Source organism: Pan paniscus, chromosome 11 (genome assembly GCF_029289425.2).
Source record: "Pan paniscus chromosome 11, NHGRI_mPanPan1-v2.0_pri, whole genome shotgun sequence".
Lineage (NCBI taxonomy): Eukaryota > Metazoa > Chordata > Mammalia > Primates > Hominidae > Pan > Pan paniscus.
The window spans coordinates 7,692,416-7,719,878 of NC_073260.2; the positions used below are offsets into that span (position 1 = coordinate 7,692,416).

The following is a 27,463-nucleotide window of genomic DNA, read 5'->3' on the forward strand; positions in this document are numbered from 1 at the left end:
GATGTGTTATAACGTGTGCAACCTTCAGTTGCTTTGATGAAAAATAAATTTGCATGTGTGTTTCTGTGATAGTGAGAGAAAGAAAAGGGATGGAAAGCGAGCATGGCAAAATGTTAATGGTTGACGAATCTAGGTGAAGGGTATGTGGACGTTCGCTTCATAGTATTCTTTCAGCACATCAATAGATTTGATTTTTTTTTTTTCCAAAATACAACTTTGGAAAGCGGGCATGGCAGAATGTTAACGGTTGACGAATCTAGGTGAAGGGTATGTGGACGTTCGCTTCATAATATTCTTTCAGCACATCAGTAGATTTGATTTTTTTTTTTCCAAAATACAATGTTGGAACCAGGCATGGAGGCTCACACCTGTAATCTCAGCACTTTGGGAGACTGAGGCAAGAGGATCACTTGAGCCCAGGAGCTCGAGACCAGCCTAGGCAACATAGTGAGACCCTATCTCTACAAAACGAACAAAACTTAGCCAGGGCTGGGCATGGTGGCTAGCACTTTGGGAGGCCGAGACAGGCAGATCACTTGAGGTCAGGAGTTTGAGACCAGGTTCGCCGAAATGGTGAAACCCTGTCTCTACTAAAAATACAAAAAAAAATTAGCCAGGCATAGTGATTCATGCTTGTAATCCCAGCTACTCAGGAGGCTGAGGCAGGAGAATCACTTGAACCAGGAAGGCAGTGAGCCGAGATCGTGCCACTGCACTCCAGCCTTGGTGACAGAGTGAGACTCCATCTCAAAAAAAAAAAAATAAAACAAAAAATTAGCCAGGCATAGTGGCGCATGCCTGTAGTCCCAGCTCCTCAGGAGGATCATGTGAGCCCCAGAGGTCATAGCTACAGTGAGCTGGGATCACACCACTATACTCCAGCCTGGGCAACAGAGCAAGACCCTGTCTCAAAAAATAAAATGTTGGGGGAAAATGAAGGATAAGAGGAAAGGAACTGTAGACAACATAGGCAAGTCTTTCAAGTGGCTTTGCTATTTAGAGAAACAAACGTGGGAGTAGCTGGAGGAGAAGGTGGGCTTAAGGACTTGGGTCTTTAAGATGGGGGAGATCTCCCATGTGTATGTGCAGACGTGAAGTGACACACAGCAGAAGGAAACCTGGTGGTGGGGAGAGGAGAGAATGGCTGGTGCAGTGTGTGAGCAGGCCAGGTGGGTGGGGCCCCACCGCTGATGTAAGGCACAGATGAGATGCCTAAAAAGTCACTGAATGAGTTTTGGTTTTAATTCTTAGGCGAGCCTCATGAGACAGATACTATTATTAAAAGTATATTGATTCAATCTTGGTTAAACATAAAAAATTATAAGATTCAATTGTATTTATATTAAGTTCCTAGAATTTTTCATACAATAAGGGAGAAGAGATTGGAAAATGTTTATTTACTGGTGATTTAAGATCCTAAGAATGTATACATTTATGTAGGTGTTATCTTTTATTATTTTTAAAAAGACGAGACAGAAGTTTCCTGAGATATTCACAGGCTCTTCCTGAGATAGTCAATTCAGAGTTCTTAGGGAAGGTACTCATTCTGGAATATTCATGGGTAAATACATTTGTTTGTTTTAGGGAATGGAATTTCCTTAAGTTGTAAATGAACTTTGCAGTTGTTAATCTGACCCATATAAAAATCATGCGGGCTCTTTTTCCGAAGAATCTTAGACCTTTGTATCTAGTTTATTTCACCTTTTTGTTGGAATATACTATACATCAGTAAGTATATACACATACCTTATGTAGATAGCTTGCAGGATTTTCGCAAGTTGAACACACTGGTACAACCAAACCCCAGATCAAGAAACAGGCCATAACCGTCACCTCAGAAGCCCACTGCTTCATGTCGCCTGCCAGTTAACCACCCCCCACTCCCCGAGCATAACCACTATCTTGAATCCCCAAATAATAGATTAAATTTGTCTGTTTTTGCATTTATATACATGGAATCGTATAAAACGTACTCTTTTGAATCTGGCTTCTCTCTACACTCGTGAGAATCATCCATGTCATGGGTGTCGATTGCATGGTATTCCACTGTGCGACGGTACCACGGTTCACCCGTCCTGCTGTCGACAGGCATTCGCTGAGCACTGCTGTGATATTCTGGTACATGTCTGATGGTGACCTCACACAGGCGTTCTTTGGAGTGGAGTTATTGGGCTGGAGAGGAAGGATGTGTTCAGCCATAGTGGGTGGCTGTCAGTCAGCAGGGTAGAGAGTCCCCCTTCTCTTCATCCACAACACCGATAGTGTTCCCTGTTTTTTCTTTTTATCTATTCAGGCATGTTTGTGGTGGTAGCTCAGTGGTTTTAACATACTGCTTCCTGATGACAAATTGAGCACCTTGTTATATGTTTATTGGCCATTTGAATGTTGCCTTTTGTGATTCTGAATCTCTTTGTAATGCTTACCAGTTATGCAAGTAAAATGAAAAGGGTGGTTCTGTCAGATCTTAACCCAAATCCAAGGTGAAGCCTGGTTTCCTGCATAGGCGAGAAGGCCCCAGGGCCCAGAATCCCTCCTCACCCCTTCTGCCTCCATCCAGGGCCCCACTCTGGGGCAGGCAGTGCTGGCTGCATTCAGCTCAGTGCGGGGCAGTTTGACTATGTCGCATCCAGCTTCCCATGCCGTCCATCCCTAGGAGTCTGTCTCACCATACAAGGGCGCAGACAGGCCAGCTTGAGGGTGTTCATCAACGCAGCATTGTTTGAAGAGCAGAAGTTAGAATCTATTCATTCGGGGGCCTGACTGCATAAATACACTGTGGTTGCCGTCCAGCAGAGCATCATGCAGCCATTAACTGCACTCACATGGGAAAATGCCCACAATGGCTTGTTGTTTAAAAAAAAAAAAAAAAGTGAAAAAAATATTTCTGCTGTGTGTGGAATTATGAGAAATGTTTACCGTCTACATTATATATTTTTACAGTGCTTGGATTTTTATAATGAGATTGTTTGAAAATTTTTTAAAAGATAGGCTTAATATTCCCATTAGCAGTGTCATAGTTATCCAGTAGACTTCCTGAACAATTGGGTAGTAGGAATGGATTTCCATAACAAAAGAGTCTTTGGAATTGCAAAACTTCAAATATTGTTTTCCCTCTGTTTTAACAGGAATAGTTGTATATTAAGTAAGACAGAGGATCTTTCGATGTTAAAGTTGTTAGAAAAATATAACTCCAGGCCGGGCGCAGTGCCTCATGCCTGTAATCCCAGCACTTTGCGAGGCCGAGGCGGGCGGATCACGGAGTCAGGAGATCGAGACCATCCTGGCTAACATGGTGAAACCCCATCTCTACTGAAAATACAAAAAATTAGCCGGGCGTGGTGGCGGGCGCCTGTAGTTCCAGCTACTCAGGAGGCTGAGGCAGGAGAATGGCGTGAACCCGGGAGGCGGAGCTTGCAGTGAGCCGAGATCACGCCACTGCACTCCAGCCTGGGTGACAGAGCGAGACTCCATATCAAAAAAAAAAGAAAAATAGGCCGGGCGCGGTGGCTCACGCCTGTAATCCCAGCACTTTGGGAGGCCGAGGCGGGCGGATCACGAGGTCAGGAGATCGAGACCATCCTGGCTAACACGGTGAAACCCCGTCTCTACTAAAAATACAAAAAATTAGCCGGGCGTGGTGGCAGGCGCCTGTAGTCCCAGCTACTCGGGAGGCTGAGGCAGGAGAATGGCGTGAACCCGGGAGGCGGAGCTTGCAGTGAGCAGAGATGGCGCCACTGCACTCCAGCCTGGGCGACAGAGCGAGACGAGACTCCGTCTCAAAAAAAAAAAAAAAAAAAGAAAAATATAACTCCAGGTTGCTTTTGGCTCGACTAGACTGGGGTTATTTTTAGCTTTTGCCTTTTTAAGTGTTGGCAGAGACCTGACGAGGTTATCACATGACAATAATAGCTGCCATGTATTAAGTATTTGCTATATATCAGGTCCTTGGCTACATGCTTTACACACGGGTCACATTTAATCTCCACAATTACCTGAGGAGGAGCTAGGTCTGTGGCTATGGCTTTCCTCTAGGTGAGGAACCGGAGGCTCGGGTAAAAAGTTTGCCCAGGTTAGTGGCCGAGCTCAAGTTAAAACAAAGACACACAGGCCTGGCGTGATGGCTCACGCCTGTAGTCCCAGCACTTTGGGAGGCTGAGATGGGAGGATCCCTTGAGCCCAGGAGTTCGAGACCAACCTAGGCAACATGGCGAAACCCTGTCTCTACCAAAAATACAAAAATTAGCCAGTCTCGTAACCTGGTCTCAAGATAAAATAAATAAATAGATTAAAAAAAAAAAAAAAGCCACAGACTTCAGCTCTGCTGCCTCCTGTGCCCATAGCCCTCTGTCTCCATCTTTACCTTGCAGTCCACAAAATCCTAGACAAGTGAAAAGACTTTTAAAAAATTGGAAATCCTCATCTTTAAAAAAGCTTTTCCTAATGTCCTCAATCACGCCTCCACTCCATTTGTCCTTTTTATGCATTTGGAAAATGGGGAATGTTTATTAAGTAAGTGATCTCTAAATCCTTCCCAGTGCTCGACTTCTGAGCCCAGTAGAAGACAGGGAATGAGGAATTAGCCACAGCGTTTCTCAAGATTGGCTGCCTCAAAGTTGTCCACCTTGCCCTTGACTTTGTGATCCCGTGTGGTTGATGTTTAGAGACTCCCCGCCATCCCTGGTGAGAGATTAAGTTGAGACAGAAACCACTGCTAAGTTGGGAACCCAGCTGCTGCTACAAATGACACAGAAAGAAGGCCAGTTGATAGCCACATTTGTCAGCAACAGGCAGAGACCATTGTTAAGCCTGGCCGAGGGGCAAGTTAAAAATTTAAGAATGAAATATTGGCATCTGGCAGACCACTTGAAGAAATTGGGTTGGCTTTGATGTCTTTTTGCTCTGCTTGGTTTTCTGTTGAGACATGATTCTGTGAGCAGGCTACATCCTCTCCTCCGGCCCATCCTCTTTCTCTCTCGGTAGAGAAGGACATTCATCTGACAGCCAGATCTGTAGCCTGTGATGGTTGCCCAAGAAAGTGGCTGCTGTTGGTAACATCACAGTCAATTTATACAGAAATTGTTTGTAAGCTCATATAAGCCACCCTTCCTCTGGAAGGAATGACTAGCAGATTAGTCATTGGGAGTCTCTGACCTTGGGGTAAATGTAACATGGAGCAAGAGTCTGAGGCTTTCTGTTCTTAAGTTCAGGTGAACTTGAAGTTGCTCTCACAGATTGGATAGATCACAATAAAATACACCAGCATATGGCATTTCCAGGTGAAGGAGGACTTTTGTGTCCTTTCTTAGACATGGCCATGTGGGAAAGTGTGCATGTCTGGCAACCCCAGGTGCCAGGAGGAATATGGAGCAACTAGGACTCTCCTAACCTTGCTAGTGGGACTGTAAAGTGGCATAGCCACTTGGGAGAATTGTTTTGCAATATCTGTAAGAATCAATGTGGCATATACCCTACAATCCAGCCGTTCTGCTCTTAGAGGACTGTTGGCATGTGTTCCAGGAGACATGTATGAGCAGCATTGTTTATTAAAGCAAAAATGCTGGAAGCGACCCAGTGTCCACTGACAGGAGAGCAGATAAATAAAGCTGGGATTATGGAATCTACGGAATTTCTCAGCATTGAAAACGAAATCACTGATACACCCCAGCATGCCTGAGTGTCAGGCCTGCTATTGAGTAAAAAACAAGAGCGTGAGAATCTTTACAATATGCCATCACTTAGGTAACGTTCACAAACTTATAAGTTAAACTGTATATGTCGATATAAACTATCCTGAAAAGTAAGGGATGATAAGTCTGAAAGTCAGAGTCGGGCTGCCTGTAGGGAAGAGATGTGGCTGCAGAGGAGCACATGGCAGCACCAGTGGAATCCATCCGCTTCTCGAGCTGCACCATCCAGTGTGCCAGTCACCAGCCCCAGGGGCTGTTTACACAGTTAACTCACAGTTCAGTGCCTCAGCCACAGCAGCCACAATCAGGCCTCAGTAGCCACTAGTGCCTGTCGTGTTAGACAGTTCAGGTACCGGCCGCCTCCATCGCTGCAGAAGGTTCTGTTTGCTAGGCCAGAGGGTGGGTGCCTGGATTTGATTCATTCTCTATAACTTGTATATATATATATATTTGTATGAAATCTTTAAATTTTTTGTTTTAACTTCAGTTCTAGAAAATTACTAAAAAGACACATATACAAATTCTACAGTGTAACTTCCTAAGTGTGAAAAGCAGGGGAATAGCAAGAGAGCAGTTGGTGGCACTGCCTGCGACGCAGCAGTCATGTGGGAACACTCCCTTCACGTCGCCCTCCATCCCAGATGATTGACGTGCATGAGAAAGGGGCAGGGAGAGTGCATCTGTCTGTCTGTCTGCCTGCCTGCCTGCCTGCCTGTCTGGAGCCATTGGCGAGATTGCCCTAACAGCAGTGTTCATGTGAGGGCACCTGTCGTTTCCTCCCCACCCTGCTATCGCAAAGCATTATGGTACCTCCTCAGCACTCAAAGGCATAGTGTGAATGACCTTGAGAATCACCTGAAGCCTGTGCTGCTAACCCAAGGTTTCAAGAAGGATGTGACAAACATACTGTCCTAGTTAGTGCTGTCCTCGATTTCCAGCGTTGAGAAGGTTGGTTGTCATTTGAAAGAATCTCTTCTCTCTGCCTGATTTATGGCTTCTTGTGCTAGAGCTGGCTGTTCTGAGGCGGATACCCTGAGGAGGGAGATTTATTGGTAGGCATTGCACTGTCTTTAGGTGCTGACATGTTTTCCCAGCCTTGCCCAAGGCAGACAAGAATTGTGAGTGCAATAATAAACCTCTTGAGTTCCATCAACAGCTCATAGGCAGAAGTGCTCTTAGTTGGTCCCTGCCCTTGCATGAACCTGAGAGGGTTTTTTGGTGATCGACCTCTACACCTCACTTGTCTACCCCAGTTCCGCTGTGGTCATGACGGCGCAGTTGTGAATCTTGCCAGCTCCTTAGCCCCATGCCTGCCTGAACAGCAACTCAGGGCAGTAGACAGTGGAGAAAGCGGAAGTTGGCTCACCCAGCCTGAAGATCTTTGAGCACCGGAGAACCCACGCATCCTGCCCAGACTTCCCCATTTGTGTCTGCTTTCCCTGCTTCAGTCCTACTCAACAGGGTACAAGTCACATGGATTAGGAAACTGCTCTGACAGCCCATCTGACTTGGGAACCTGCCTGGTGAGGGAAGAGGCTGTGTCTTTTAGGGACACTGTGGGGCTGCCATCAGAAGACATGGAGTAGGGACAGCAATAGGATCCGTATGCAGGGAGGCAGGTTAAACCAAAGAGGGAAATAGACTAATAGGCTAAAAGCCAGATTGAGACTTCTGGTTCAGTGCCAAAGGAAGAGAAGAGTGGGCAATTATAAGGTCTCATTTACTTAGAATAGTGAGTTAAATGTTCAGTGTTGCAGAATAACTGGATGAAGATCTGGAAGCAGCTGGGAAATAAGAATTCAGAATCGATCGACCTTGCTATGCATCCAAGCTCCTTGTGTTGAGCGGGTGCCGTGTGCCAGGCATTTTGTGAAATACCTTATTGTATTATCCACAGTAAATATCTCATTTAATCTACATCACATCAGCCATCTCAAGAAATATAATGTTATCTCACTCATTTTCCAGACAAAATAAGGGAAAGATTTAGAGAGATGATATCTAAGTATTTGAATGCAAGCATTCTGACTCCAGTGCACACCCCCCTTTTAGAAAATTTTTTGGCCGGGCGCGGTGGCTCACACCTGTAATCCCAGCACTTTGGGAGGCCAAGGCAGGTGGATCACGAGGTCAGGAGATCGAGACCATCCTGGCTAACACAGTGACACCCCGTCTCTACTAAAAATACAAAAAAATTAGCCAGGCGTGGTGGCAGGCGCCCAGGCTGGAGTGCAGTGGCACAATCTTGCACTGCAAGCTCCGCCTCCCGGATTCACGCCATTCTGCCTCAGCCTCCCGAGTAGCTGGGACTGTAGGCATGTACCACCAGGCCTGGCTAACAGTGCACACCCTCTTAAGCATCACATGAAGGATTAGACTGTTCACATCCATGTTGAAGTATAAAGAAGGAAGTATAAACTGTAAATGGGATCCACCCTGCTTGGGTGAAGAGAGAGAAGAGGCAGGACAGAGGGGAGCGGGAGAAGTCACACCATCCCAGTTCATTTGAATGCGAGGGATGACTGCTGACATATGAGGGCTGGTGTTGAGAGCCTCCTGACCCTGTTGAGCTGTTCCAGGTGAGCTAGCCAGGTGCAGCAGCTTCCTGTTGACTTGTATCTCCATCTGGGGACTAAGAAGGGCTTTCTGCAGCTCTGGCCATCACACAGCTGTGAAGCTGTTTGGTTTGACCACATGTGAATGCGGGTCAGGCCCTGGCTTTTCTCTTTGGTCCAGAGCGCAGTGGGTGCCTAGGTAATTTGCAAAGGGCAGGTAGTTTATCTGATCCTGCCTGGCCACCTGGAAGGTCTTTAGCAAGGGAACTGAACTTTGGCCTTGTTAAGTCACGTGCAGCAATAGTAGACAGAGTGAGAGCCATGTAGTGCAAGGTGCCGTGCTATTTATTTGGAGGGTTGTTTTGTTTGGTTTTCTGGTTTGTTTTGTTGTACTAAATTGCTGGAAAAACTTGACAGAGGGAGTGCTTTTTATTTTTAAAACTACAGGTATTTATTTTTCCATTGCGTAGGACAGTGTTTTGTTGCTTAATTTTCAGCCAATTTCAAGTATTTCTGCTGTTACTAAAAGAAGCAGTCTTCTTCCTGGGATATTTTTGTTGTTGGTTGGTTTCTTCATTTGTTGAATATATGTTTACTGATTATCTTCTATGGGCCAACTGCCATGTCAGCACTGGGAAAACAGGCATGAACAAGACAGGTACAGTCCTCAGGGAACTTGTCCCCCAAGCCTTTATTTTTTTGAGACAGGGTCTCGCTCTGTTGCCCAGGCTGGAGCGCAGTGCTCACTGTAGCCTCTAACTCCTGGGCTCAAGCAGTCCTCCCACCTCAGCCTCCTGAGTAGCTGGGACTACAGGTCTGCACCACCATGCCCAGCTAATATTTTGTAGGTAGAGACAAAGTCTCACTCTGTTGCCTAGGCTCCAACTCCTGGTCTCAAGTGATCCTCCCGCCCCAGCCTCCCAAAGTGCTGGAATTACAGGCATGAACCACTGCATTCTTGTGAGGAGACAGGTTTAAATAAATCGATTAATAAGATGTTTTCAGACACTGGAACTGGTTGTAATAATGCTGAGATGAAGGAAGACTGCCAGTGGGCTTTTTTAAAAAAATAGCTTTATTGATATATAATTCACATATCATACAATTCATTCAAAAAGGGTACAGTTCTTTTTTTTTTCTAGTAATTCACTGGGCTGTACAACCATCACCATATTCTAATTTTAGAATACTTTTGTACACCAGGAGAAAAAACTCCATACTGATTATAGCAGCCCCTCTCCATCTCTGCCCCGTCCAGTCTTAGGCAACCACCAATCTACTTTCTGTCTCTATGGATTTGCCTATTCTGGACATTTCAAATGAATGGAATCATACAATATATGGTCTTCTGTGGCTGGCTGCTTTAGCTTAAATAATGTTTTCAAGGTTCAACTGTGTTGTAGCTGATCCGTACTTAATTTATTTTTATTGCCAAATAATATTCCATTGTATGGATATAATACATTTTATTTAGTCATTCACAAACATGGACATTTGAGTTTTTCCCACCTTTGGCTATTATGAATAATGTTGCTGTGAACTTTCCTTTGACTTACCTGTACAAGTCACATGGATTTAGGCTTTCATTTCTCTCGCAAATCTGCCCAGGAGTGGAATTTCTGGGTCACATGTCAACTCTGTGATCTTGTGAGAAACTGCCCGACATTTTCCAAAGCAGAGAAACCATGTTACATTCCTACCAGCAATGTGTAGGGCGTTCAGTTTCTCCAGTCCTCACCAACACTTGGTACTGTCTTTTTTATTAGACCTAGTGTGCGTGAAGTGTTACATTTCCTTAATGGCTAATTATGTTGACCGTCTTTCCATGTGCTTATTGCCAATTTGTGTATCTTCTTTGGAGAATGTCTGCTCAAACTCTTTGCCCATTTTACATTGGGTTACATGCCTTTTATTCTAGAGCTGTAAGAATTTTGTAATGTTTTCTGTATACAAGTCCCTTATCAGGTATAGCTGACCCTCCATATCCGTGGGTTCTGCAGCCTCTGATTCAGTCATGGTCAGAAATATACAGGGAAAAACAATAAAAATAACAGTGTAATAATGCAAATTTTAAAATAAAGTATAACTATTTACATAACATTTACATTGTATTTGGTATTGTAAGTAACCTATAGATGATTTGAAGCATGTGGAGGATGTGTGTCATACACAAATATTCCACTGTTTTATATAAGGGACTTGAGCATCGTGGATTTTGATCCCCGAAGAGGATCCTGGAACCAAGCCCCTGAGGATGCTAAGGGATGGCTGCATATGATTTTCAAATAGAGTCATGCTCTGCATAACGACATTTCAGTTAGTGACAGACCACATTATAACATATGTAGGGCAGACCACATTATAATCTTATGGTCCCATAAGATAATCATAAAGCTGAAAAATTCCTGTCGCCTCGCCTGATGTAGCCATCATTACATCCAGCGCAATGCATTACTCACCTGTTTGTGGTGATGCTGGTGTAAATATATAGCACATATGGTTATGTACAGTATGTAGTACTTGATAATAAATGACTATGTTACTGGTTTATGGATTTACTCTACTTTTTATCATTATTTGAGAGTATGCTTCTGCTTACTAAAAACGAAAAAGTTAACTGTAAAACAGCCTCAGGCAGATCCTTCAGGAGGTGTTATAAAAGAAGGCATTGTTATCATAGGAGATGACAGCTTCTTGCATTTTATTACTCTGAAGACCTTCCAGTGGGACAAGATGGGGAGGTGGAAGATGGTGATACTGATGATCCTGCCCCCGTAGACCTAGGCTGATTAATGTGTGTCTGTCTTTGTCTTTAATGAAAAGTTTTAAAAGTGAAAAAAATAATAATAATTTTTTAAATAGAAAAAAGCTTAAAGAATAAGGATATAAAGAAAGAAAATATTTTTGCCCACCTGGGCAACATAGTGAGACCTCATCGCTACAAAAAGTTAAAAACTGAGCCAGACATTGTAGCACTTGCCTATAGTCCTAGCCACTTGAGAGGCTGAGGCAGGAAGATGTCTGAGCCCAGGAATTCCAGGCTGTGGTGAGCTGTGATCACACCACTGCACTCTAGTCTTAGCAAGAGTGAGACCCTGTCTCAAAAAAACAAAAGAATAAAAATGTTTTTTTTTAAATTAAAAGTTTATAAAGTAGAAAAGTTACAGTAAGCTAAGGTTAACTTACTGAAGAAAGAATATTTTAAAAATAAATTTAGTGAAGGTTAAATGTGCCATGGTTATAAAGTTTACCCTGGTGTACAGGAGTGTCCTAGACCTTCACATTTACTCCCTGATTTACTCAGAGCAACTTCTAGGCCTGCAGCCTCCATTCGTGATAGTGCCTTTCGCAGGTGGAATTTTTAATCTTTTATACCATTTACCGTACTTTTCTACATTTAGATATGGTTGGATACACAAATACCATTGTATTACAGTTGCCTGCAGTACTCAGTACAGTACCGTACTGTACAGGTGTGTAGCCTCAGAGCAATGAGCTATTCCATATAGCCTAGGTGTGTAGTAGGCTATCCCATCTAGGTTCATTTGAGTATACTCTATGACATTTGCACAACGAAGTTGCCTAATGATGCATTACTCAGAACTTATTCCTGTCCTTGAGCAACACATGACTGTATTTTCTTTCATCCTGTGGGTTTGTTCACTTTCTTAGTAGTAGTATTTGTAGTGCAAAAGTTGTTAGTTTTGATGAAGTCCAATTTTCTATTTTTTTATTTTGTTACTTGTGCTTTTGGTTTTGTATCTAAGAAAACATGGTCAAATTCAAGGTCACAAAAACTCCTGTTTTTTTCTGAGAGGTTTACAGTTGTAACTCTTACATTTAGGTCTGATCCAGTTCAATGTCAGATAGGAGTGGTGAGAACAGATGTCCTAGTCTTAATTCCTGATCTTTGGGGCAAGTCTTTCAGTCTTTCACCAGGGCCCAGAGGATTTTGAACACCTTACTTCTGATTCAGTCACCGCTGCCAACTCCAGAGCCTTGCACATGTCACTTGTTGCAGTTTCCTAAAGAATGAAGAGGTTGATTCGAAAGGGCCTTCCTTTCCAGTTCTCACATCCTACACATCTGTGATTTGACTGGGTGTTCTTTCTTCTCAGCCAGTTCCCTTGGATGTTAGTTAGATCATCACACAAACTCTGTAAGGACACTTGGGAATATTTGCAAGTTCTTTTTCCATATTTATTTGGACTGCCTTTGATTTCCACAGTTCCTTGATGAAAATTGCAAAAATTGAAGCATGTAAGCAGAAATGTTTTGTAATGGATCCATACATCCTTTCCCTTGAAACTCTCAACAGCCAAGAAAAAAGATGGGTTTGGGGACATTGCTCATTTCCACAAAAGGTCAATGAACCATTGCTTCTTCCCACTCCCCTCTAACAGTCAGTACCCTCTTTGTTTTCAGACTCTCAGCGTTCTCATCTCTCTTCCTTCACCATGAAGCTGATGGACAAATTCCACTCACCCAAAATCAAGAGAACGCCATCAAAGAAGGGAAAACCAGCTGAGGTGTCCGTAAAGATTCCAGAGAAGCCTGTGAACAAAGTAAGCTGACTCTGGATGTTTCTCCTGGCCTCACCTGCTTCCAGCAGTATGAGTTTGTGCGATTTGTATGTTCCCTCCCTGGGGATTGAGCTTTCAGTGCATCATACCTACTTCGTAGCATTCCATGGGCGGGACCTTTGGTGTCCTTGTAAAATAAGAACCATTAGGATGGTGAGTGTTTGCCATGTTAGCCAAGCTCAGTTGGCTAAGACAGTTCTCCTTTTCCAGCTGTGTCATCCTCTGGGCATTTAAAACAGCTCAGCACATCATGTCCACACCCCAGGCTGCTGCCTCCCTGCCCTGCAGTTCCCTACGTTGCCTTGGCGCACACTCAAACACAGGGAACTCTGTGATGTCCAGAACATCCATCATTTGGCTTTAGGGCCTGTGCTCTGAAACATGCAAACCCCTTGAGACGCAGCCAAAGATGTCCTCAAGAGTTAGTGGCCTCAGCAGGGCCAGTCAAGCCAGATATGTTGAAACAGCTATTGACTTTCATCAACCCCTCCCTTCAGCCTCAAACAGCCATTTCAAACTCTGTAGGAATCCAGGTTTCCTCTCTTCCAGGAGGCAACAGACAGATTTCTACCAGAGGGCTACCCTCTCCCCTTGGATCTGGAGCAGCAGGCAGTAGAATTTATGTCCACCAGTGCTGTGGCTTCCAGGTCTCAAAGGCAGAAGGTCAGTGTAACATTAAGAACAATTGGGTTTGCCTTGCCTTCTACTGCAGAATCCTGGTCCATGGTTTTGGGGATGGAAAAAACTCTATTGCACTATTATTATGTTCAACTGGGTGGTGACCGTGGGCTGAATTGTTCAGGAAAGAGTCCAAGGGACCTTGGATAAAAGTGAGAGTTTATTCAAGGTCCCATGATCTTTGGAGAGAGCTTTGTGGCAAAAGCTCAGGGATTCTTTCTGGGGTTGGTTTGGGTGTGCTGCTTGGGTCCAACGGGTTCCGGGGGATGTGGGCGAGTCTCATCTCTCAAGACCAGCTGTTCCTTGAATTGCTAAGATGATCTGAATAGTTTAGAAGGGAAAAGGCTTCTGAAGCCTCCGAGTGCTTTCTTACCCATCTCACAAGGCTGGTGGAGTGCAGTGAGACCGCCGCATAACCAAGTGCTCTCAGAGCCACAGACACCTGTGTCCCTAACATTTATGGAGCCTTTTCTTGGCCCAGTGCTGAGTGCTTTACACGTGTCCTCTTACTTATCTTCATAGCAACCCTGATGTGTGAAAACTTATTTTGCCAAAAAGGAAACTGGATCTATAGAAATATTAAGCATTTAGCCAAAGTTGCACAGCAAAAAGGTGGCAAAGTCAAGATTTGAATGCAGGCTGTCTGACGTCAGAGTCTGAATTGTCGAGATGCTACGTTTCCTCTTTATGAAAGACAGGATTTTTAATATCTCGTGAATTTAAATATTAATCCTGACTCATTACATAAAAATGAAACTAGGCTGGGCACAGTGGTTCACGCCTATAATCCCAGCACTTTGGGAGGCTGAGGCAGGCGGATCACCTGAGGTCACGAGTTCAAGACCAGCCTGGCCAACATGACAAAACTCCGTCTCTACTAAAAATACAAAAAAAAAAAAAAAAAATTTAGTCAGGCATAGTGGCAGGCACCTGTAATCCCAGATGCTTGGGAGGCTGAGGCAGGAGAATCACTTGAACCCGGGCGGCAGAGGTTGCAGTGAGCCGAGATCGTGCCACTGCACTCCAGCCTAGGTAACAGAGTGAGACTCTGTCTCCAAAAAATAAATAAATAAAACTAAACTTAGCAATGTAAAATAAAATAAACCTTGTAGACAGATATTCTTAATCCTTTAGTGATTATCCAAAGTATAATTTCTATGTAGCAGAACTACTGTCACAGCCATCCATTTAATGCCGCTGGTAAACACTAGCCTCTTATTTAAATACATAATTCTTGAATTTTGCAGTTCATCTATTTTTGGGTTTTATGTTGACCAGCAGAATATCTTAAAATTTTAGTTAAAAGTGGAGGAAAATAAAGGTTTTAAATCTAAAAGTCTTTTGATGAAAAGTGGTTTTTCTTGCCCCCTCTTTTAACAAAAGGTGACTGACAAGCAAGAGGGAAACAGTCAGTGTTTGCCAGATTGATCTAAATTCCAGATTGAAGAAGAAGAGTAATACAGTAGATTTGGTCTGTGCCAGTTATTTTTTATTACAATCTGTTTAGTAACCTCTTGTAGGCGAATGTAGTACTAACTACAAGTAGAGTGTAATTGTCATCCAACACTAGTCCAGGCAGTCAGAGTAAAATGATTCACTTACTAACAACATTATCCTGCTAGTGAATTCTGATATGAAACTGTTTGGCCACTCAATTCCTGGGATTTCCCCCCTTTTTGTTGTTTTTGTTGTTTTTTTGTTTGTTTGTTTGTTTTGAGATAAGAGTCTCACTCTGTTGCCCAGGCTGGAGTGCAGTGGAGCAATCTCAGCTCACTGCAATCTCCACCTGCCAGGCTCAAGCAATTCTCCCGCCTCAGCCACCCGAGTAGCTGGGACTACAGGCGTCCTCTACCACGCCTGGCTAATTTTTGTATTTTTTAGTAGAGACGGGGTTTTGCCATGTTGGCCAGGCTGGTCTCAAACTCCTGACCTCAAGTGATCTGCCCGCCTCATCCTCTCAAAGTGCTGGGATTACAGGCATGAGCCACCGCACCCAGCCGGGATTTTCCCCTTTATTCATTTTTCCAAGAGAGGTCACAGAGAAAAATTCAGTGCTAAAGTACCGCTCATTTAGTGGGGTGCCTGTAAACCCCAGGGGCCATTTGGCAATGTCTGGAGACATTTTTGGTTGTTGCCATAGGAAGGCAAAGCAGATGTTATTGGCTTCTAGTGGGTAGGGGTTGGGAAGCTGCTAAACATCCTACAATACACAGGACAGCCCCCCACACAACAAAGAATTCTCTGCCCCAAAATGTCAGTAGTGCCAAGGCTGAGAAACCTGTTCTGTAGCAGGGAGCTGTAGGTGTGATCTTCACCCAAGAAGGAATGTTACCCCTTTTTCATCAGTGCTCATTAGGAAGGGTTGGATGACCGTGTTCTGTCCCAAGCCACCTGCGTGGGACAAGTAAATGCGAACCTCTTGCTTCATGGAGGCCCATGGACAGAACCAGAAGCATTGAGAAACTTCCAGAGTACGTGGACTTAGAGGATTATGTCCAAGAAACCTTGCAGTGGGTCTGTCATCTGCTGCCCTCGGTGATTATTCATTAGCTCTCTTACCACTTAGGGAGTGATTATGTACATTCTTATTTCACTTCAGGTCATATGCATGGCTTTCCCTGCTCAGATACGAGGGAAATGAAAGTGCAGGGAGATGAAAGTACAGATTCAGATTCGCTGCCACTTCCCGAGGGCTCCTCCTCGCCCCAGCCCTGTCCTGGGTGGTTTCAGACATGCTGTCTTATTTACTCCTCACCATAACTGTGTGGGGAAGCTTTTATTATTCCCACTGTGCAGACAGTGTTGGCCCTGGTGCACATTTTCTTGATCAAAATCTGTTTTTCTCACTATATTCTGTTGTCTTCCCAGACTGATTCCACATTAGAAGTCTCTTGCATCTTCTTAGTGAATTTAAAAATTCAAAGTACATTGTGATGAATTTCTAAACTTTTTTGCAACCTTTTAACAAGTCTAGCAGTGAGCTGCAGAGTGTTGAAGTTGTAGAGGAAATTTAGCCATATACTGGGTGTCCAAAGGTATAATTACAATGAGCAGTGAGCAGGGGGTCCTGGGAGGTGTTAATGCCCCATCTCTGAGGGCATTTGGACAGAGATTGGATCCGAGCGCTCTTGGGTGGATTCCTGAAAGCCTTTCCCCTTCAGCTTTTCCAGGGAGATGCTGCTGCCGGACAGCCTGGTGGCAGGTGGTGATTTGGTGCTCTCATTGTAACCAATGTCTGTGTTCGACATGTCTTCTTGCTAGGCCTCACTGTTCTGGACTAATAGAGAGGAATAATGTTGCATTGCCATTTTTTTTTAAATCCTGCAATTCTAGTTTTTTATTATACTGATTGTGACTTGCCCTCCCCCTCACTCCCTGGCTTTACCCACATTTTCAGGGTACACTGTCCTATAGTGTGGAAATGAGGCTTATGTTGCTGTGGAGAGGGGAGGCACCCAGGCTGCAGATGGGACAAGGAGTGACAGAGCAAGTCGGGTGTCCCGGCTGCGGCACGGCTGTGGGGAGAGAACTGTCTGGAGAGGAGGGCCAGTTTTCCTCACCTTCTTCCCCGCCATCTCCTGTGGCAGCACATGGCTGTGGAGCCACAGCCTGGGCGTCAGAAATGAATATGGCCCACGGGGCAGGAAAGGCGATGGGGGTTTTATGTCCATCTCTGCCATCGGGGTCTTAGTTTACTCGTTTGTTAAATGAGATCTTTAGACCAGGGGATCTCAAGTAAACTTTTTAACTTCAGCACATTTCTGATCTGGTCTTTATTCTCCTCTCTATCTCTCCAGGCTCTGAACTCAGACAGACCAAGTTCAAATTCCATATCTGTCACTACAGCTGTGTGGCCTTAGGCAAGTTGCTTAACCTCCCCCACGTCCCACTAAGCCTCAGTTTCCCCACCTGTGAAATAATAGTATCCACTTCACAGGGTGGTTGTAACCTTTAAACAAAATAGCCTATATAAAATCCATAGCACAGTGGGTGCCTCCATGTCCCCGATGAGTGGCAGCTACGATCTGGCCTCTTTCTTCCCTTTCAGATGTTCCCATCCTAGGCCCTCTTTCTCTGCTTTATTACTGGCAGGTATATGGTCTCTGGTGTTGGTATAGTGCCTGTTAAATGTTGTGAACCACTTCATATGCGTTCTCATTCAGTCCCCCACAGTCACCTCTTTAGTTACACAGGGCAGATGTTATTCTCCCCATTTTGTGGGTGACAAGCCCAAAGCCCAGCAGTTGGCTTTGTCTCTAAGCCATCCCCAGACACGGACAGCCTCATTTAGTTTCCAGGCTTATGTGGACCAATGATGGCAATCCATCCCCCACAGCAGGAGGGGTGCGCAGGTGAATGCACCTGCCCTCGGGTTATGCAACGAGGCAGCTTCAGCAAAGCCAAGGCATGGAGTCCCCAGTCTGAGCCAGTGCTGGATGTGGGTGTGTGGCTGTGAACTCTCACTGCTGGCTGCATTCACAAGGATCCCCAGCTTGACAGCTGAAAGGCTGGAGAATGCACAACACCCAGAGGCCATTAATTCTGGGAGTAGAATCTGAGTTCACGGAGGCAGCCTGGCTGTGCTACATTGTTGGCTCCTTTAGGAGGAGCCCAGGACAGCCTGACTCTTAAACAGCTGATTTGATCTCTCTGCAATGACAGAAAAACTCTCTGCTCTGAAGTGCCTTGCCACTTTCGAGTGCCTCCCATCTTCAGATTAGCCACTTTCTCCCTGTGTGACCTGATGACACATTTTCTTAAAATGTTTCCTGTTCTTCAGCAAGTTTCATCATTGCTGGTCTCTAACACTTTCTGATGTGCTAAGGTGGCAGTGTTACTGTCATAGTCCTCTTCTTGCCTGTTGACCATGGCTTTAGGCACATCTGAGGTCTGTCGGCACTGCGACTCCTTCACACTCAGGTTCCTCCCTGCCCTGGGCAGATGACATGAAGCAGAGAGCTCTTGTCCACGAGGTGGAAAAGTAAGCGCCCAGCCTCTTGGAAACAGACCGTAAACAAATCTGTCAGGTAGTGAAAAGAGAAAAATAAAGCCAGGGTGCAGGACCCAGGGATGGGGATGAGGAAGGGCACTTCCCCCACCATGGGAGAATTGTGTCTTCTAGTCTGCAGGACACCTTCTGGGAAAGACTCAATGAAAGAAATGACTGGGTCTTTTGTGCATTGTCTGACTAAAGTAGCCATTTATATATTTTTCTTTTGACATTCCTATGAAATAAAAGCCTCTACTATTGAACATTTTTATATTTAAAATGATATTCTGCACCTTTTTTTAAACTTTATTTTTTTAATTGAGACGGTGTGTCACTATGTTGCCTAGGCTGGTCCTGACTCCTGGGCTGAAGTGATCTGCCCACCTTGGCCTCCCAAAGTGCTGGGATTATAGGTGTGAGCCACCTCACCTGGCCAATCGGCACTATTTTAGAAGAAAAGAGCTAGTATTCAGAATCATAAGCACTTTTTATTAATTTCTACCATTTGTTTGTCTATGTATATTGTTTAAATCACCTTTTTCTAGAAATTATCTTCTTGCCCTCAGTTTTTATTTATATCCTCTAGACCTCTGAGATCCTGCAGGTGGCTGTTTGCCTCATACACACCCCTCTTAATTTGCACTAGACATGTAATCGACTACTTGAGTACACTGTCCATTTTGGGATTTATCCATTCTGTAGACTACTCTTTTTTTTTTTTTTTTTAAAGGACAGCCTCCCAAACCAGAACAGGTTCAGAGACTCCACTTCTGTAGATTACTCTTAGCCTCCTTTTCCTGCCAGCCAGCTGAGACCTGGATCATTGACATCAGGGCAAGTAGAGGGGAAGTTGGAGAGAAGAACAAAAGGGGTGTGTAGACCCACCAACTGGATCCAAGGCCTCCCACGGTCAGGGAGAAAAGCTTGGGGTTGTGGCTTAAGCACTGGAAAGCGCAGGGCTCTGTATTTTCCCTTTCTCTCAGGTGGGCTTCTCTCAGGAGCAGAGGGACCATGAATGCTGCTAGCGCCCACTGCATGAGTCGTGATTGAATCTTGAGAATCACGGTCGTTTGCTCTGGCTTCTCTGCCTTTTCTCCCCAGATTTCCTGCCCCTTCTAGCCCTGGGAGCTTCCAGGCCCTTGAGGAATAGCATATCATTTCCTTGAGTGGGGGCTTCAGTGGGGTGAACAATCTGGGAACCTAGTGAGGAGTCCTGAGGGAATGGGATTCAGCCCCTCATGCCCCGGACCAGTCTTACACAGTCCCTCAGATCTTTGAAACAAAAGCCTGGAGCTTCTTGATGTGATTTACAGGATACAGATGTACCATGGGCCTTGACTGTTGCTTCTCCAAGTCATCAGCAAATTAGTCCTCACTCTAGTTAACAGGGTTAGTGATGGTCTGTCAGTGTGGCTGATGAGGACAGACAGGAGGATAAGTGGTTTTCAAGACCTCAGGGTCTGGAAAGGGAATTCAGAAATTTCTGAATGAGCTTTCTTGGTCCAAGCCCCCTTCTTCCTTCAGCTCTACCCTCTGTCTCCTGATTACAATCCTTAGAAAAATGATCTGGCTTGGTTTCTGTAGCAAGAGCCTTTCCATTCCTATCGATCTCAAGCTGGTTTAAAGAAAATGTTCCTTTATTTTTTCAAAATAGCTCCCTTTAATCTCTCTCCTCCTCCTTATGCCTAACGTCTCCTTTCAGAACCTGAGCTGGCTGGAGGAGAAAGAGAAGGAAGTTGTCAGTGCCCTGCGCTACTTTAAGACCATTGTGGACAAAATGGCAATTGATAAGAAGGTACTGGAGATGCTTCCAGGGTCAGCCAGCAAGGTGCTGGAGGCCATCTTACCCCTGGTGCAGAACGATCCTCGAATTCAGCACAGGTGAGTGGCTCTGAAGTCTTTGGCTGTGTCAGAACAATGGAAGCCTTAGAGGCATCTTGGTTTGGTGGCACTGGAAACTCAAGCTTCCTAGGAACAGTCAGGAAAAGGACTCCATCACCCCTCATCCTTCCCCTGACCACTCCCCCCACAACTATCCCGTGATGCCATCTCAGAGTTGAGGTCACTATTACTCCTGAAGCCCGGGACACATCTCTGCCATCCCTAGGGATGTGGCCACAGTGTAAGTTTGTGGTCATTGCAGAACTTAACTGCGTCAAGCCAGGACACCTCCCAGACATGGAGCCTGGATTCACTGCGGGTGGGAGGAGCCTGTTTTGAATGAAACTTTTTGAGTTTCATTATCTGTCAGGTGGAAGCTACTGTTTCCACTCATCACCAGAGGCCCAGACTGAAGAGCACCAGCAGGGCCTCCATCTGCATGAGTCTCTTCACAGGCTTCACTGCCAGGGGCTGGATTGCAGGCTCACAAGCTAAGAGTTTTTTAGTACCTTAGACCTTGGGGGTTACACAGCAGCCTGGAGGCTGCACAGGGAGGCGAAGAAGCACAAGCTGGGAGAGAGAGAAGGGACCCTATGGACCAGCGCCGCTTTTGGGGTTATTGGGTCCAGGGCGGGCCTTATCCAAACAGGCATCCTGCAGGGAGCTTTAATTGGTGGGTTTAAAGCAAGCAGGCACGTGTTCAGGAGGCGCAGCCTGTGACTAAGAGGTGATTGCTTTAAGTTCTCAGGCAAATGGTCTGTTTAAAGGATCAGTAGGTAAGCCAGGAGCTAGCCTGCTGGCGGGCAAAGATGCCTGTAAGTTTCTGTCTCTGGCCACCAGCTAGAGCCAGTCGGGTAGGATGTAGTATTAGGAACCTTGTCAAGGGTTCGTGAGCCCTACTTCTGGTATGAGAAAGCTAAACATATTTTAAAACAGATGCTGAGGCAACATAAAATTACAAGCACTCCCTGCAGGGGACATGGAGTCAGCCTTTGCCCCAGGAAGCTTTTGTTGGGTAATACTTTTATTGCTGGAGTACATTTTCCTCTTAAAGGTTAGCTAGCAGCTTGTCCTGTATTTATTGTTAAATGTAAAAAGAAGAGCACTACCAAATGTAATCTGAAATGAAAGCCTAGCAGTAGCTTTTTCTTAAGAGGCTGGCGCATGTTTTGTTTTTCTTCCATGGTACCTGTTCAGGATAAATGCTTCTCTGTCGCAATTCCGCAAGATGACTTAGTGTTCATTTAGCCCCATGAGGCTAAGCTTTTATGAACTGCTTTCAGAACTTGGCAATGAAGTTCATAGTTTTCTTCTTCTGGGGGATAAAGCAAATAGTGTCTTTATTTACAAGAAACTCTCTGCCCTGGGGCTTCCTCCCTGGAGTTTCAGCTGACGCATGGAGACTGTGGTCTTTTGGCCAGAAGCTCACTGGCGCTGGTTGGTGACGGGAAGGAGGCAGGGCATGCTTGTCTTCATTGTCTTTCCCAGAGTCAGTCCAGCTCCGGCTCTTAGAAGGGTTCGGTGCTGGGCTCCTGGGAGCGAATGTGCTGACGTCATGCCACAGCGAGATGTATGGATTCCCTTTTAGAACATGTTTTTGTGGACCTAGTCTCATGTGGTAGTCTCTGCCTTGGAATAGTTAAAGCCTAGTTGAAACAAATCAGCTCCCTCTGTTCTACGATAAAGCACTTATTTTATGGTACAGGGAGGAAGCTGTGTTGGAGTTTGAAGAAGGGAGAGTTACAGGGGTGTTGGAGTTGATCTGATGAAGCCTCTTGACTGAGTAGTTCCTGGAGCCCGACCTGAGGGAAAGCAGCAGTTGGATTGGCAGTGGGGTCAGGAGAACAAGAGCAAAGGAACTGAGGCCACTGGGGAGGGCGGCGACTCGGGCAGTCGTGGGCAGAGGGTATACGTCCTAGAGCATGGACGAGAGGGGAACAGTGGGAAGAGGCGACTGATCACCCTGCACCCTCAGGCGCTAAGCCTCTTTGGGAGAGTCCAGGATAGCGTCCCCTGGACCCTCACACCCAGAGTGTATTGCTGCTAGGAGTGTTGCTTCCCAGAGCCAGGGCTCTGCTTGGAGGTCACTTGCAAACCCTGGGTAAGAACTGATCAAGTCACATGGTAATGGCTGGGGGTATTTTTTGTCTATTGAGGGGTGGCTCTTAATTGACATTGAATGTCTATAACCATTTCCTAGAGGAGAAAATGGGAAGTGCCTGGGTGTGGCTGTAAGAACCCATGAAATATGGTTTGTTTTCTGGTAGTCCTTTGACTAATCCCATTGAAGGGGTTTTCCTTCTGAAATTCTTCCAGGCTAGTGGAGGTGGTTTTCTTGGTCTCCCGCAGTGATTGGAAATACCTCCTCAGATGCTCCTTTTAGATGCTTTGCATTATCTCTTTCCTCCCTAAGTGCAGTTTGCGAGCTGGAAGGTCCTTTCTCGTTTCTTCTGCGGGGCAGGGGGTGGGGGGTCCTTGCAAACAGGCCCTTTGCCGCCCTCACCTCGGTTCCTGGGACAGTGATAGGCTGGCCTCCAACAAGCAGCTGGCTCTTAGCGTGAGCTTTGAATGGAGGATTCCCGAGTGAGGCACTCAGAGGCCCATGTGAGAGCAAGAGTCACACTCGTCACATGCGGAGGGCTTTGCTCCATTGTGGAACTGAGCCAGCAGCTGGGCCTCAGATGGCATTTTTTATAGTCCTCAACTTTCCTTCCTTTCTTATGTCTTAGCCCCTTGACACAGGAATATTCTGCTTCCAAGCTAATGACGGGAAGGCTGGACATAATTCCAGCGCCTTCCGGGAAACGTTAGCCTCCAATGCAGGTAGAAAGGAAGTAGTGAATAAAAGTGTTTCCCCTCTTTCACCTCACTGTTACCAGCAGTGTGACAGTGAGATGCTTTCTCCGGTGGAATCCTCCTACAGCACATCAGGGGAAGGCAGCAGGCTTCTTTCAAGATGCCTCACCTGGCCTTGCCAGGAAGCAGAGCGAGGTCCAGCCCAGCCGTTAGAAGCACATTCCCCTGCAGGATCAGATCAGCTCTGGTCCAACCCCAGGAGAGACTGCAGGGTCTTTGTTTTTCCCTCTCCATCCTCTTTCCTAAGAGAGTAGTTCCAACAACAGATACTTTTCATCCATATCATCTTCTAAAATAACCCAATCCTGGCTTTCTCAGGTCTCCTTAGGAATTTTGTTTGTTTGTTTCTAATGGACTTGAAAAGTTTGCTTTCATTCCTGCCGACCCTTTTCTCCTGTTGGAACATGCAGAGTGGAACGCCTGGCTAAATGGAAACTTTAGATCCTTGCAAAAATTGTTTCCTCCTTGCCTGATTCTGAAGAGCTTCTCATTAAAGCACTATTTGGTTCACATTTTTGTTTTAAATAGCTTTGTTTTTAGAACCTGTTTTAATCATATCTTACAATATTATATATTTTCCTCAAAGTTATATCTTTGGCTCCTAAATCTGCATCATTTTGGGGTGTTTTTTTGTTTTTTTGTGTTTTTTTGGAGTAGGGGAGGTTGCAGCACATAAATTTTCTATATTGTTGCTCTTCCTCTGTGATAATTGTTTGAAATGGAAAAATAATCCTTTCCACAATTCCTAGGGAAAATTATCTTTAGTTATTTAAAAATATGTGAAAGATGTAAAAATTCTCCATTCAGCTGCTACTCTACAATCATTGAGGCACTCAGGGCTTCTGTTTGTGGGCGCTGGCATCACAGTGTAGCTGGTAGCGTGGTCTCACACACACACACACACACACACACACACACACACACACACACACACACTCATCTGCGTTCCCATCCTCACATCCCCACCACCATCACAGGCCCCGTCACCCCTGATTTGCTATTCTCAAAATAGTCTTCATTCGTGCGCTTCTGACGTCTGTCTCATCGTTATAGTGCAGAAGATGATGAAGCTGGCCCCGTGACGGAGGAATTCTAATAAACTGCAGACCTGTTTTGAGCTCATGACTGTTAAAATTCCGCAAACCTGTCGGCTCCTTGTGGCACATCTAAAATAGATTTGATTCTAATTGCTAACAATCAGTATACACTGCTTGGACCTGGTCTAGTGATTAGCAGCTAGAAGGAGGGGAAGATGGGGCACTCCTTGAGAGATGTGATCAGAATCTTGTAGAAGGATGTGAAGTTTGAAAAAGCATCTTAACTATCGTGGTGGAATTTTTGTAATGTTACATTTGGGAAATGAAAAAAATTTTGAAACACAGATTAGAATATAAAGCTCCACAAAATCTTTGTTGGATGTAAGGAAAAAGTCACATGGGAGAAGTTTGCTTATTAAAAGGCAGTATGGATTTTGCACAAAGAAAGTTGGAGAAACACACCCTCGTCACCGAGAAGCTGGCTCTGTGCTAAGTGATGGTCATGCTTTAGATTTTCTTTTTTTCCATTCTTCTCTTCCCTGTAGCTCAGCCCTCTCTTCCTGCTATAGCCGAGTGTACCAAAGCCTCGCCAACCTCATTCGCTGGTCTGACCAAGTGATGCTGGAAGGCGTGAACTCAGAAGACAAGGAGATGGTGACGACTGTGAAGGGGGTCATCAAGGCTGTGCTGGATGGAGTGAAGGTACCGGTGCAGGTTCCAGACAGTCCCAGTCAGGGACTTAGAGCAGCCTGCCTGCTGGTGCTTGTCACATAAGAGCTTGCTCCTGACCTTCAAACATTAGAATGTCTTTCTGCGTCTCTGGTGTTGGTGTGCTCTATCCCATAACTACTTACTTCTCTCAGGACTGGTGCGAATGGCTCTTAGGGAAAAGCTGTCTAGAGCAGTCAGCCCTTACTGAGCACTGCATTAAATCTTAATGAGTCTTTGTAGCATCGTGCTGGCTGAGCATGCTTTCCAGCTAGACAAAATGCAATGGAGATCGTTTTCACAATGACTTTAAGCAAAGCTCCCAGCATGTCATATCAGCACTACCTTTTCATGTTCTGGGAGCTTCTAGGATTCTTGGTAGAAAAGCAGGAGTGAGATGAGTAAGAAATGGAACTTTCTGTATTTACTTGATATCCATGATGTGGTCTGTGTATTTGCTATCCAGAGAAGTCAGAAACAGCATAAGAAATTGTGAATCCTAGTTAAGATGGGAAGCAAAGGCCATAGAAGGTCTGGAATTGGGGTCAGGGGGACAAATCCTAATAGAGAAAATAAGTCCTAGAGGATGGGAAGCAAGACAGAATGTTGGACATGAACCAGGTAAGGGCCTTTGGGTCAGGGCCAGGGCTGCAGGCAGCAGGACAGTGGAAACCCCGCTGTTGTGTGAGGCCATATAATGTAGTAGAAAGGGGCCAGCCTTAGCACCTGGCTAGATTTGAATCCCAAGTTCACCACTTCGTAGTCTATGAACTTGAATAGTTTACTCAACTGCTCTGCACCTTAAGTAACTCTTTTATGAAATAGGTATAATAATAGTGTTGTGCATCTCAGGGTTATAGGGAAGATTACACTAGTCAATACACATAATGCTTCTAGAACAGCACCTGGCACATACGGAGCAGTCAGGCCTTAGCTGCTATTTATTATTAATTATGTGGTGCTAGATGCATGCTTTGTAAACAGATCTCTTGGCTTGAAAAACCTGTGTCCCTCTCCTTTCTGGACCCCTCAATCCAAAATTATAGCTGAGGTATTTACCCCAGGTCAAAAAAAATTCCTTCCCACTCAACCAGGCTAACAAATTCCTGAAAGCTGCCTCCTTGGCTTAACATTCCCCAGCAGCTCTGGAGAGTAGAATAAGGACCCCCAAAGGACTTAAATTATAGAGAGAGGCTGAGAAAGCATTGCTCAGCATTGCAAATTGCTCCAGAATGAAATGTGTGTTTGCCAGGACATCTGGGTGGCCCTCCAACCCCAGCAGCATTTAAGGGGAGGCTGACGTGTCTGCTGGGGCCATGGAGTTCATGTAAGAGGGGCTGCCTAGATGACATCAATATTTTCCTCTGAATTCTCCCATGTTCTCCTTTTTTTTTTTCTTTGAGATGGAATGTCACTCTGTCACCCAGGCTGGAGTGCAGTGGTGCGATCTCGGCTCACCGCAACCTCTGCCTCCTGGGTTCAAGTGATTTTCCTGCCTCAGCCTCCCGAGATGCTGGGATTACAGGTGTGAGCCACCACACCCAGCTAATTTTATATTTTTAGTAGAGATGGGGTTTCACCATGTTGGCCAGGCTGGTCTCGAACTCCTGACCTCAGGTGATCTGCCCGCCTCGACCTCCCAAAATGTTGGGATTACAGGTGTGAGCCACTGCGCCCAGCCTCCCCATGTTCCCTGCATTCCAAAAAGTTACTAGTATCTGCTTAGGGCAGCGAGACTCAAGGATGTAGCCCAGGGTGGCTGTTGTGATCAGAGCTGATGGCCCTTTCCAGGATTTGGAGGACAGGCACGTACATTATCATATCTGGTCCTCACAGTAGCACACTGGGTTCAGCAGAGCAGAGTGGAACGTGGCCTGGGGCTTTATCAGCAGCCCCGAGTCACTCTGGCTCACCCACCCCTGCTGTTCCTGTCTAGGCTTCTGAAAATGCTATTATTGAAAATTGTTATTTTTCAGGTAACATTGTTAAGGTTTCCTTCTATCGAATTGATTCTGATGAGATGTTCACAAGTTAGAGCAGCCAAAACAGAGGAGAATGAGTTTCCACTCATAAAGCTTTGTGGCAGTCCCAAGTACATTTCCTCTATGGAGTCATTACAGCACCACTTCATTAGTAGAAAGGCATGTCTGAAAGAAAAATTTCCTTGATTTTTCAAAGTGACTGGGGCAAAAAAAAGGAGAGAGAAACCTATAGGTTATGAACTTGTCAATGTCAGAGCAAATAACTTTTCCACAATTGCTTTAAAAATATTTTAGCCAGAACAAAGATTCTCTAGGTGAGAAGCTTTACAAATTCAGTTTTGTTTCATTTATTCAAGAAGCATTTAGTGAGAACCTTCTATATGCCAGGCAGTGAGAGATAATAGGAAATATGAGCAAAGCTGACACAGACCCTGCCCTATGGCACTTACAGTCTAAGGGGGGCAGGACCGTAAACACAAAGGCACACCCATGTGGTATAGCGCTGC

At 45.2% G+C, this 27,463-nt stretch overlaps 1 protein-coding gene across 13 annotated transcripts in view; it reads left to right on the forward strand.

Annotated features, from left to right (window-relative positions):
* RAPGEF1 (Rap guanine nucleotide exchange factor 1) overlaps window positions 1–27,463 on the forward strand; it is a 162,482-nt gene that overhangs the window by 76,849 nt on the left and 58,170 nt on the right. For 10 of the 13 annotated variants that reach the window (XM_034929332.3, XM_034929334.3, XM_034929342.3 and 7 more), the window contains exons 2-5: window positions 12,668–12,807; window positions 13,375–13,488; window positions 20,196–20,374; window positions 24,813–24,969. In XM_034929332.3, the coding sequence (XP_034785223.1) occupies window positions 12,668–12,807; window positions 13,375–13,488; window positions 20,196–20,374; window positions 24,813–24,969 (590 nt within the window). The remainder of the gene's footprint in view (window positions 1–12,667; window positions 12,808–13,374; window positions 13,489–20,195; window positions 20,375–24,812; window positions 24,970–27,463) is intronic. The other 3 variants (XM_034929339.3, XM_034929343.3, XM_034929338.3) reach the window with 1 other exon arrangement.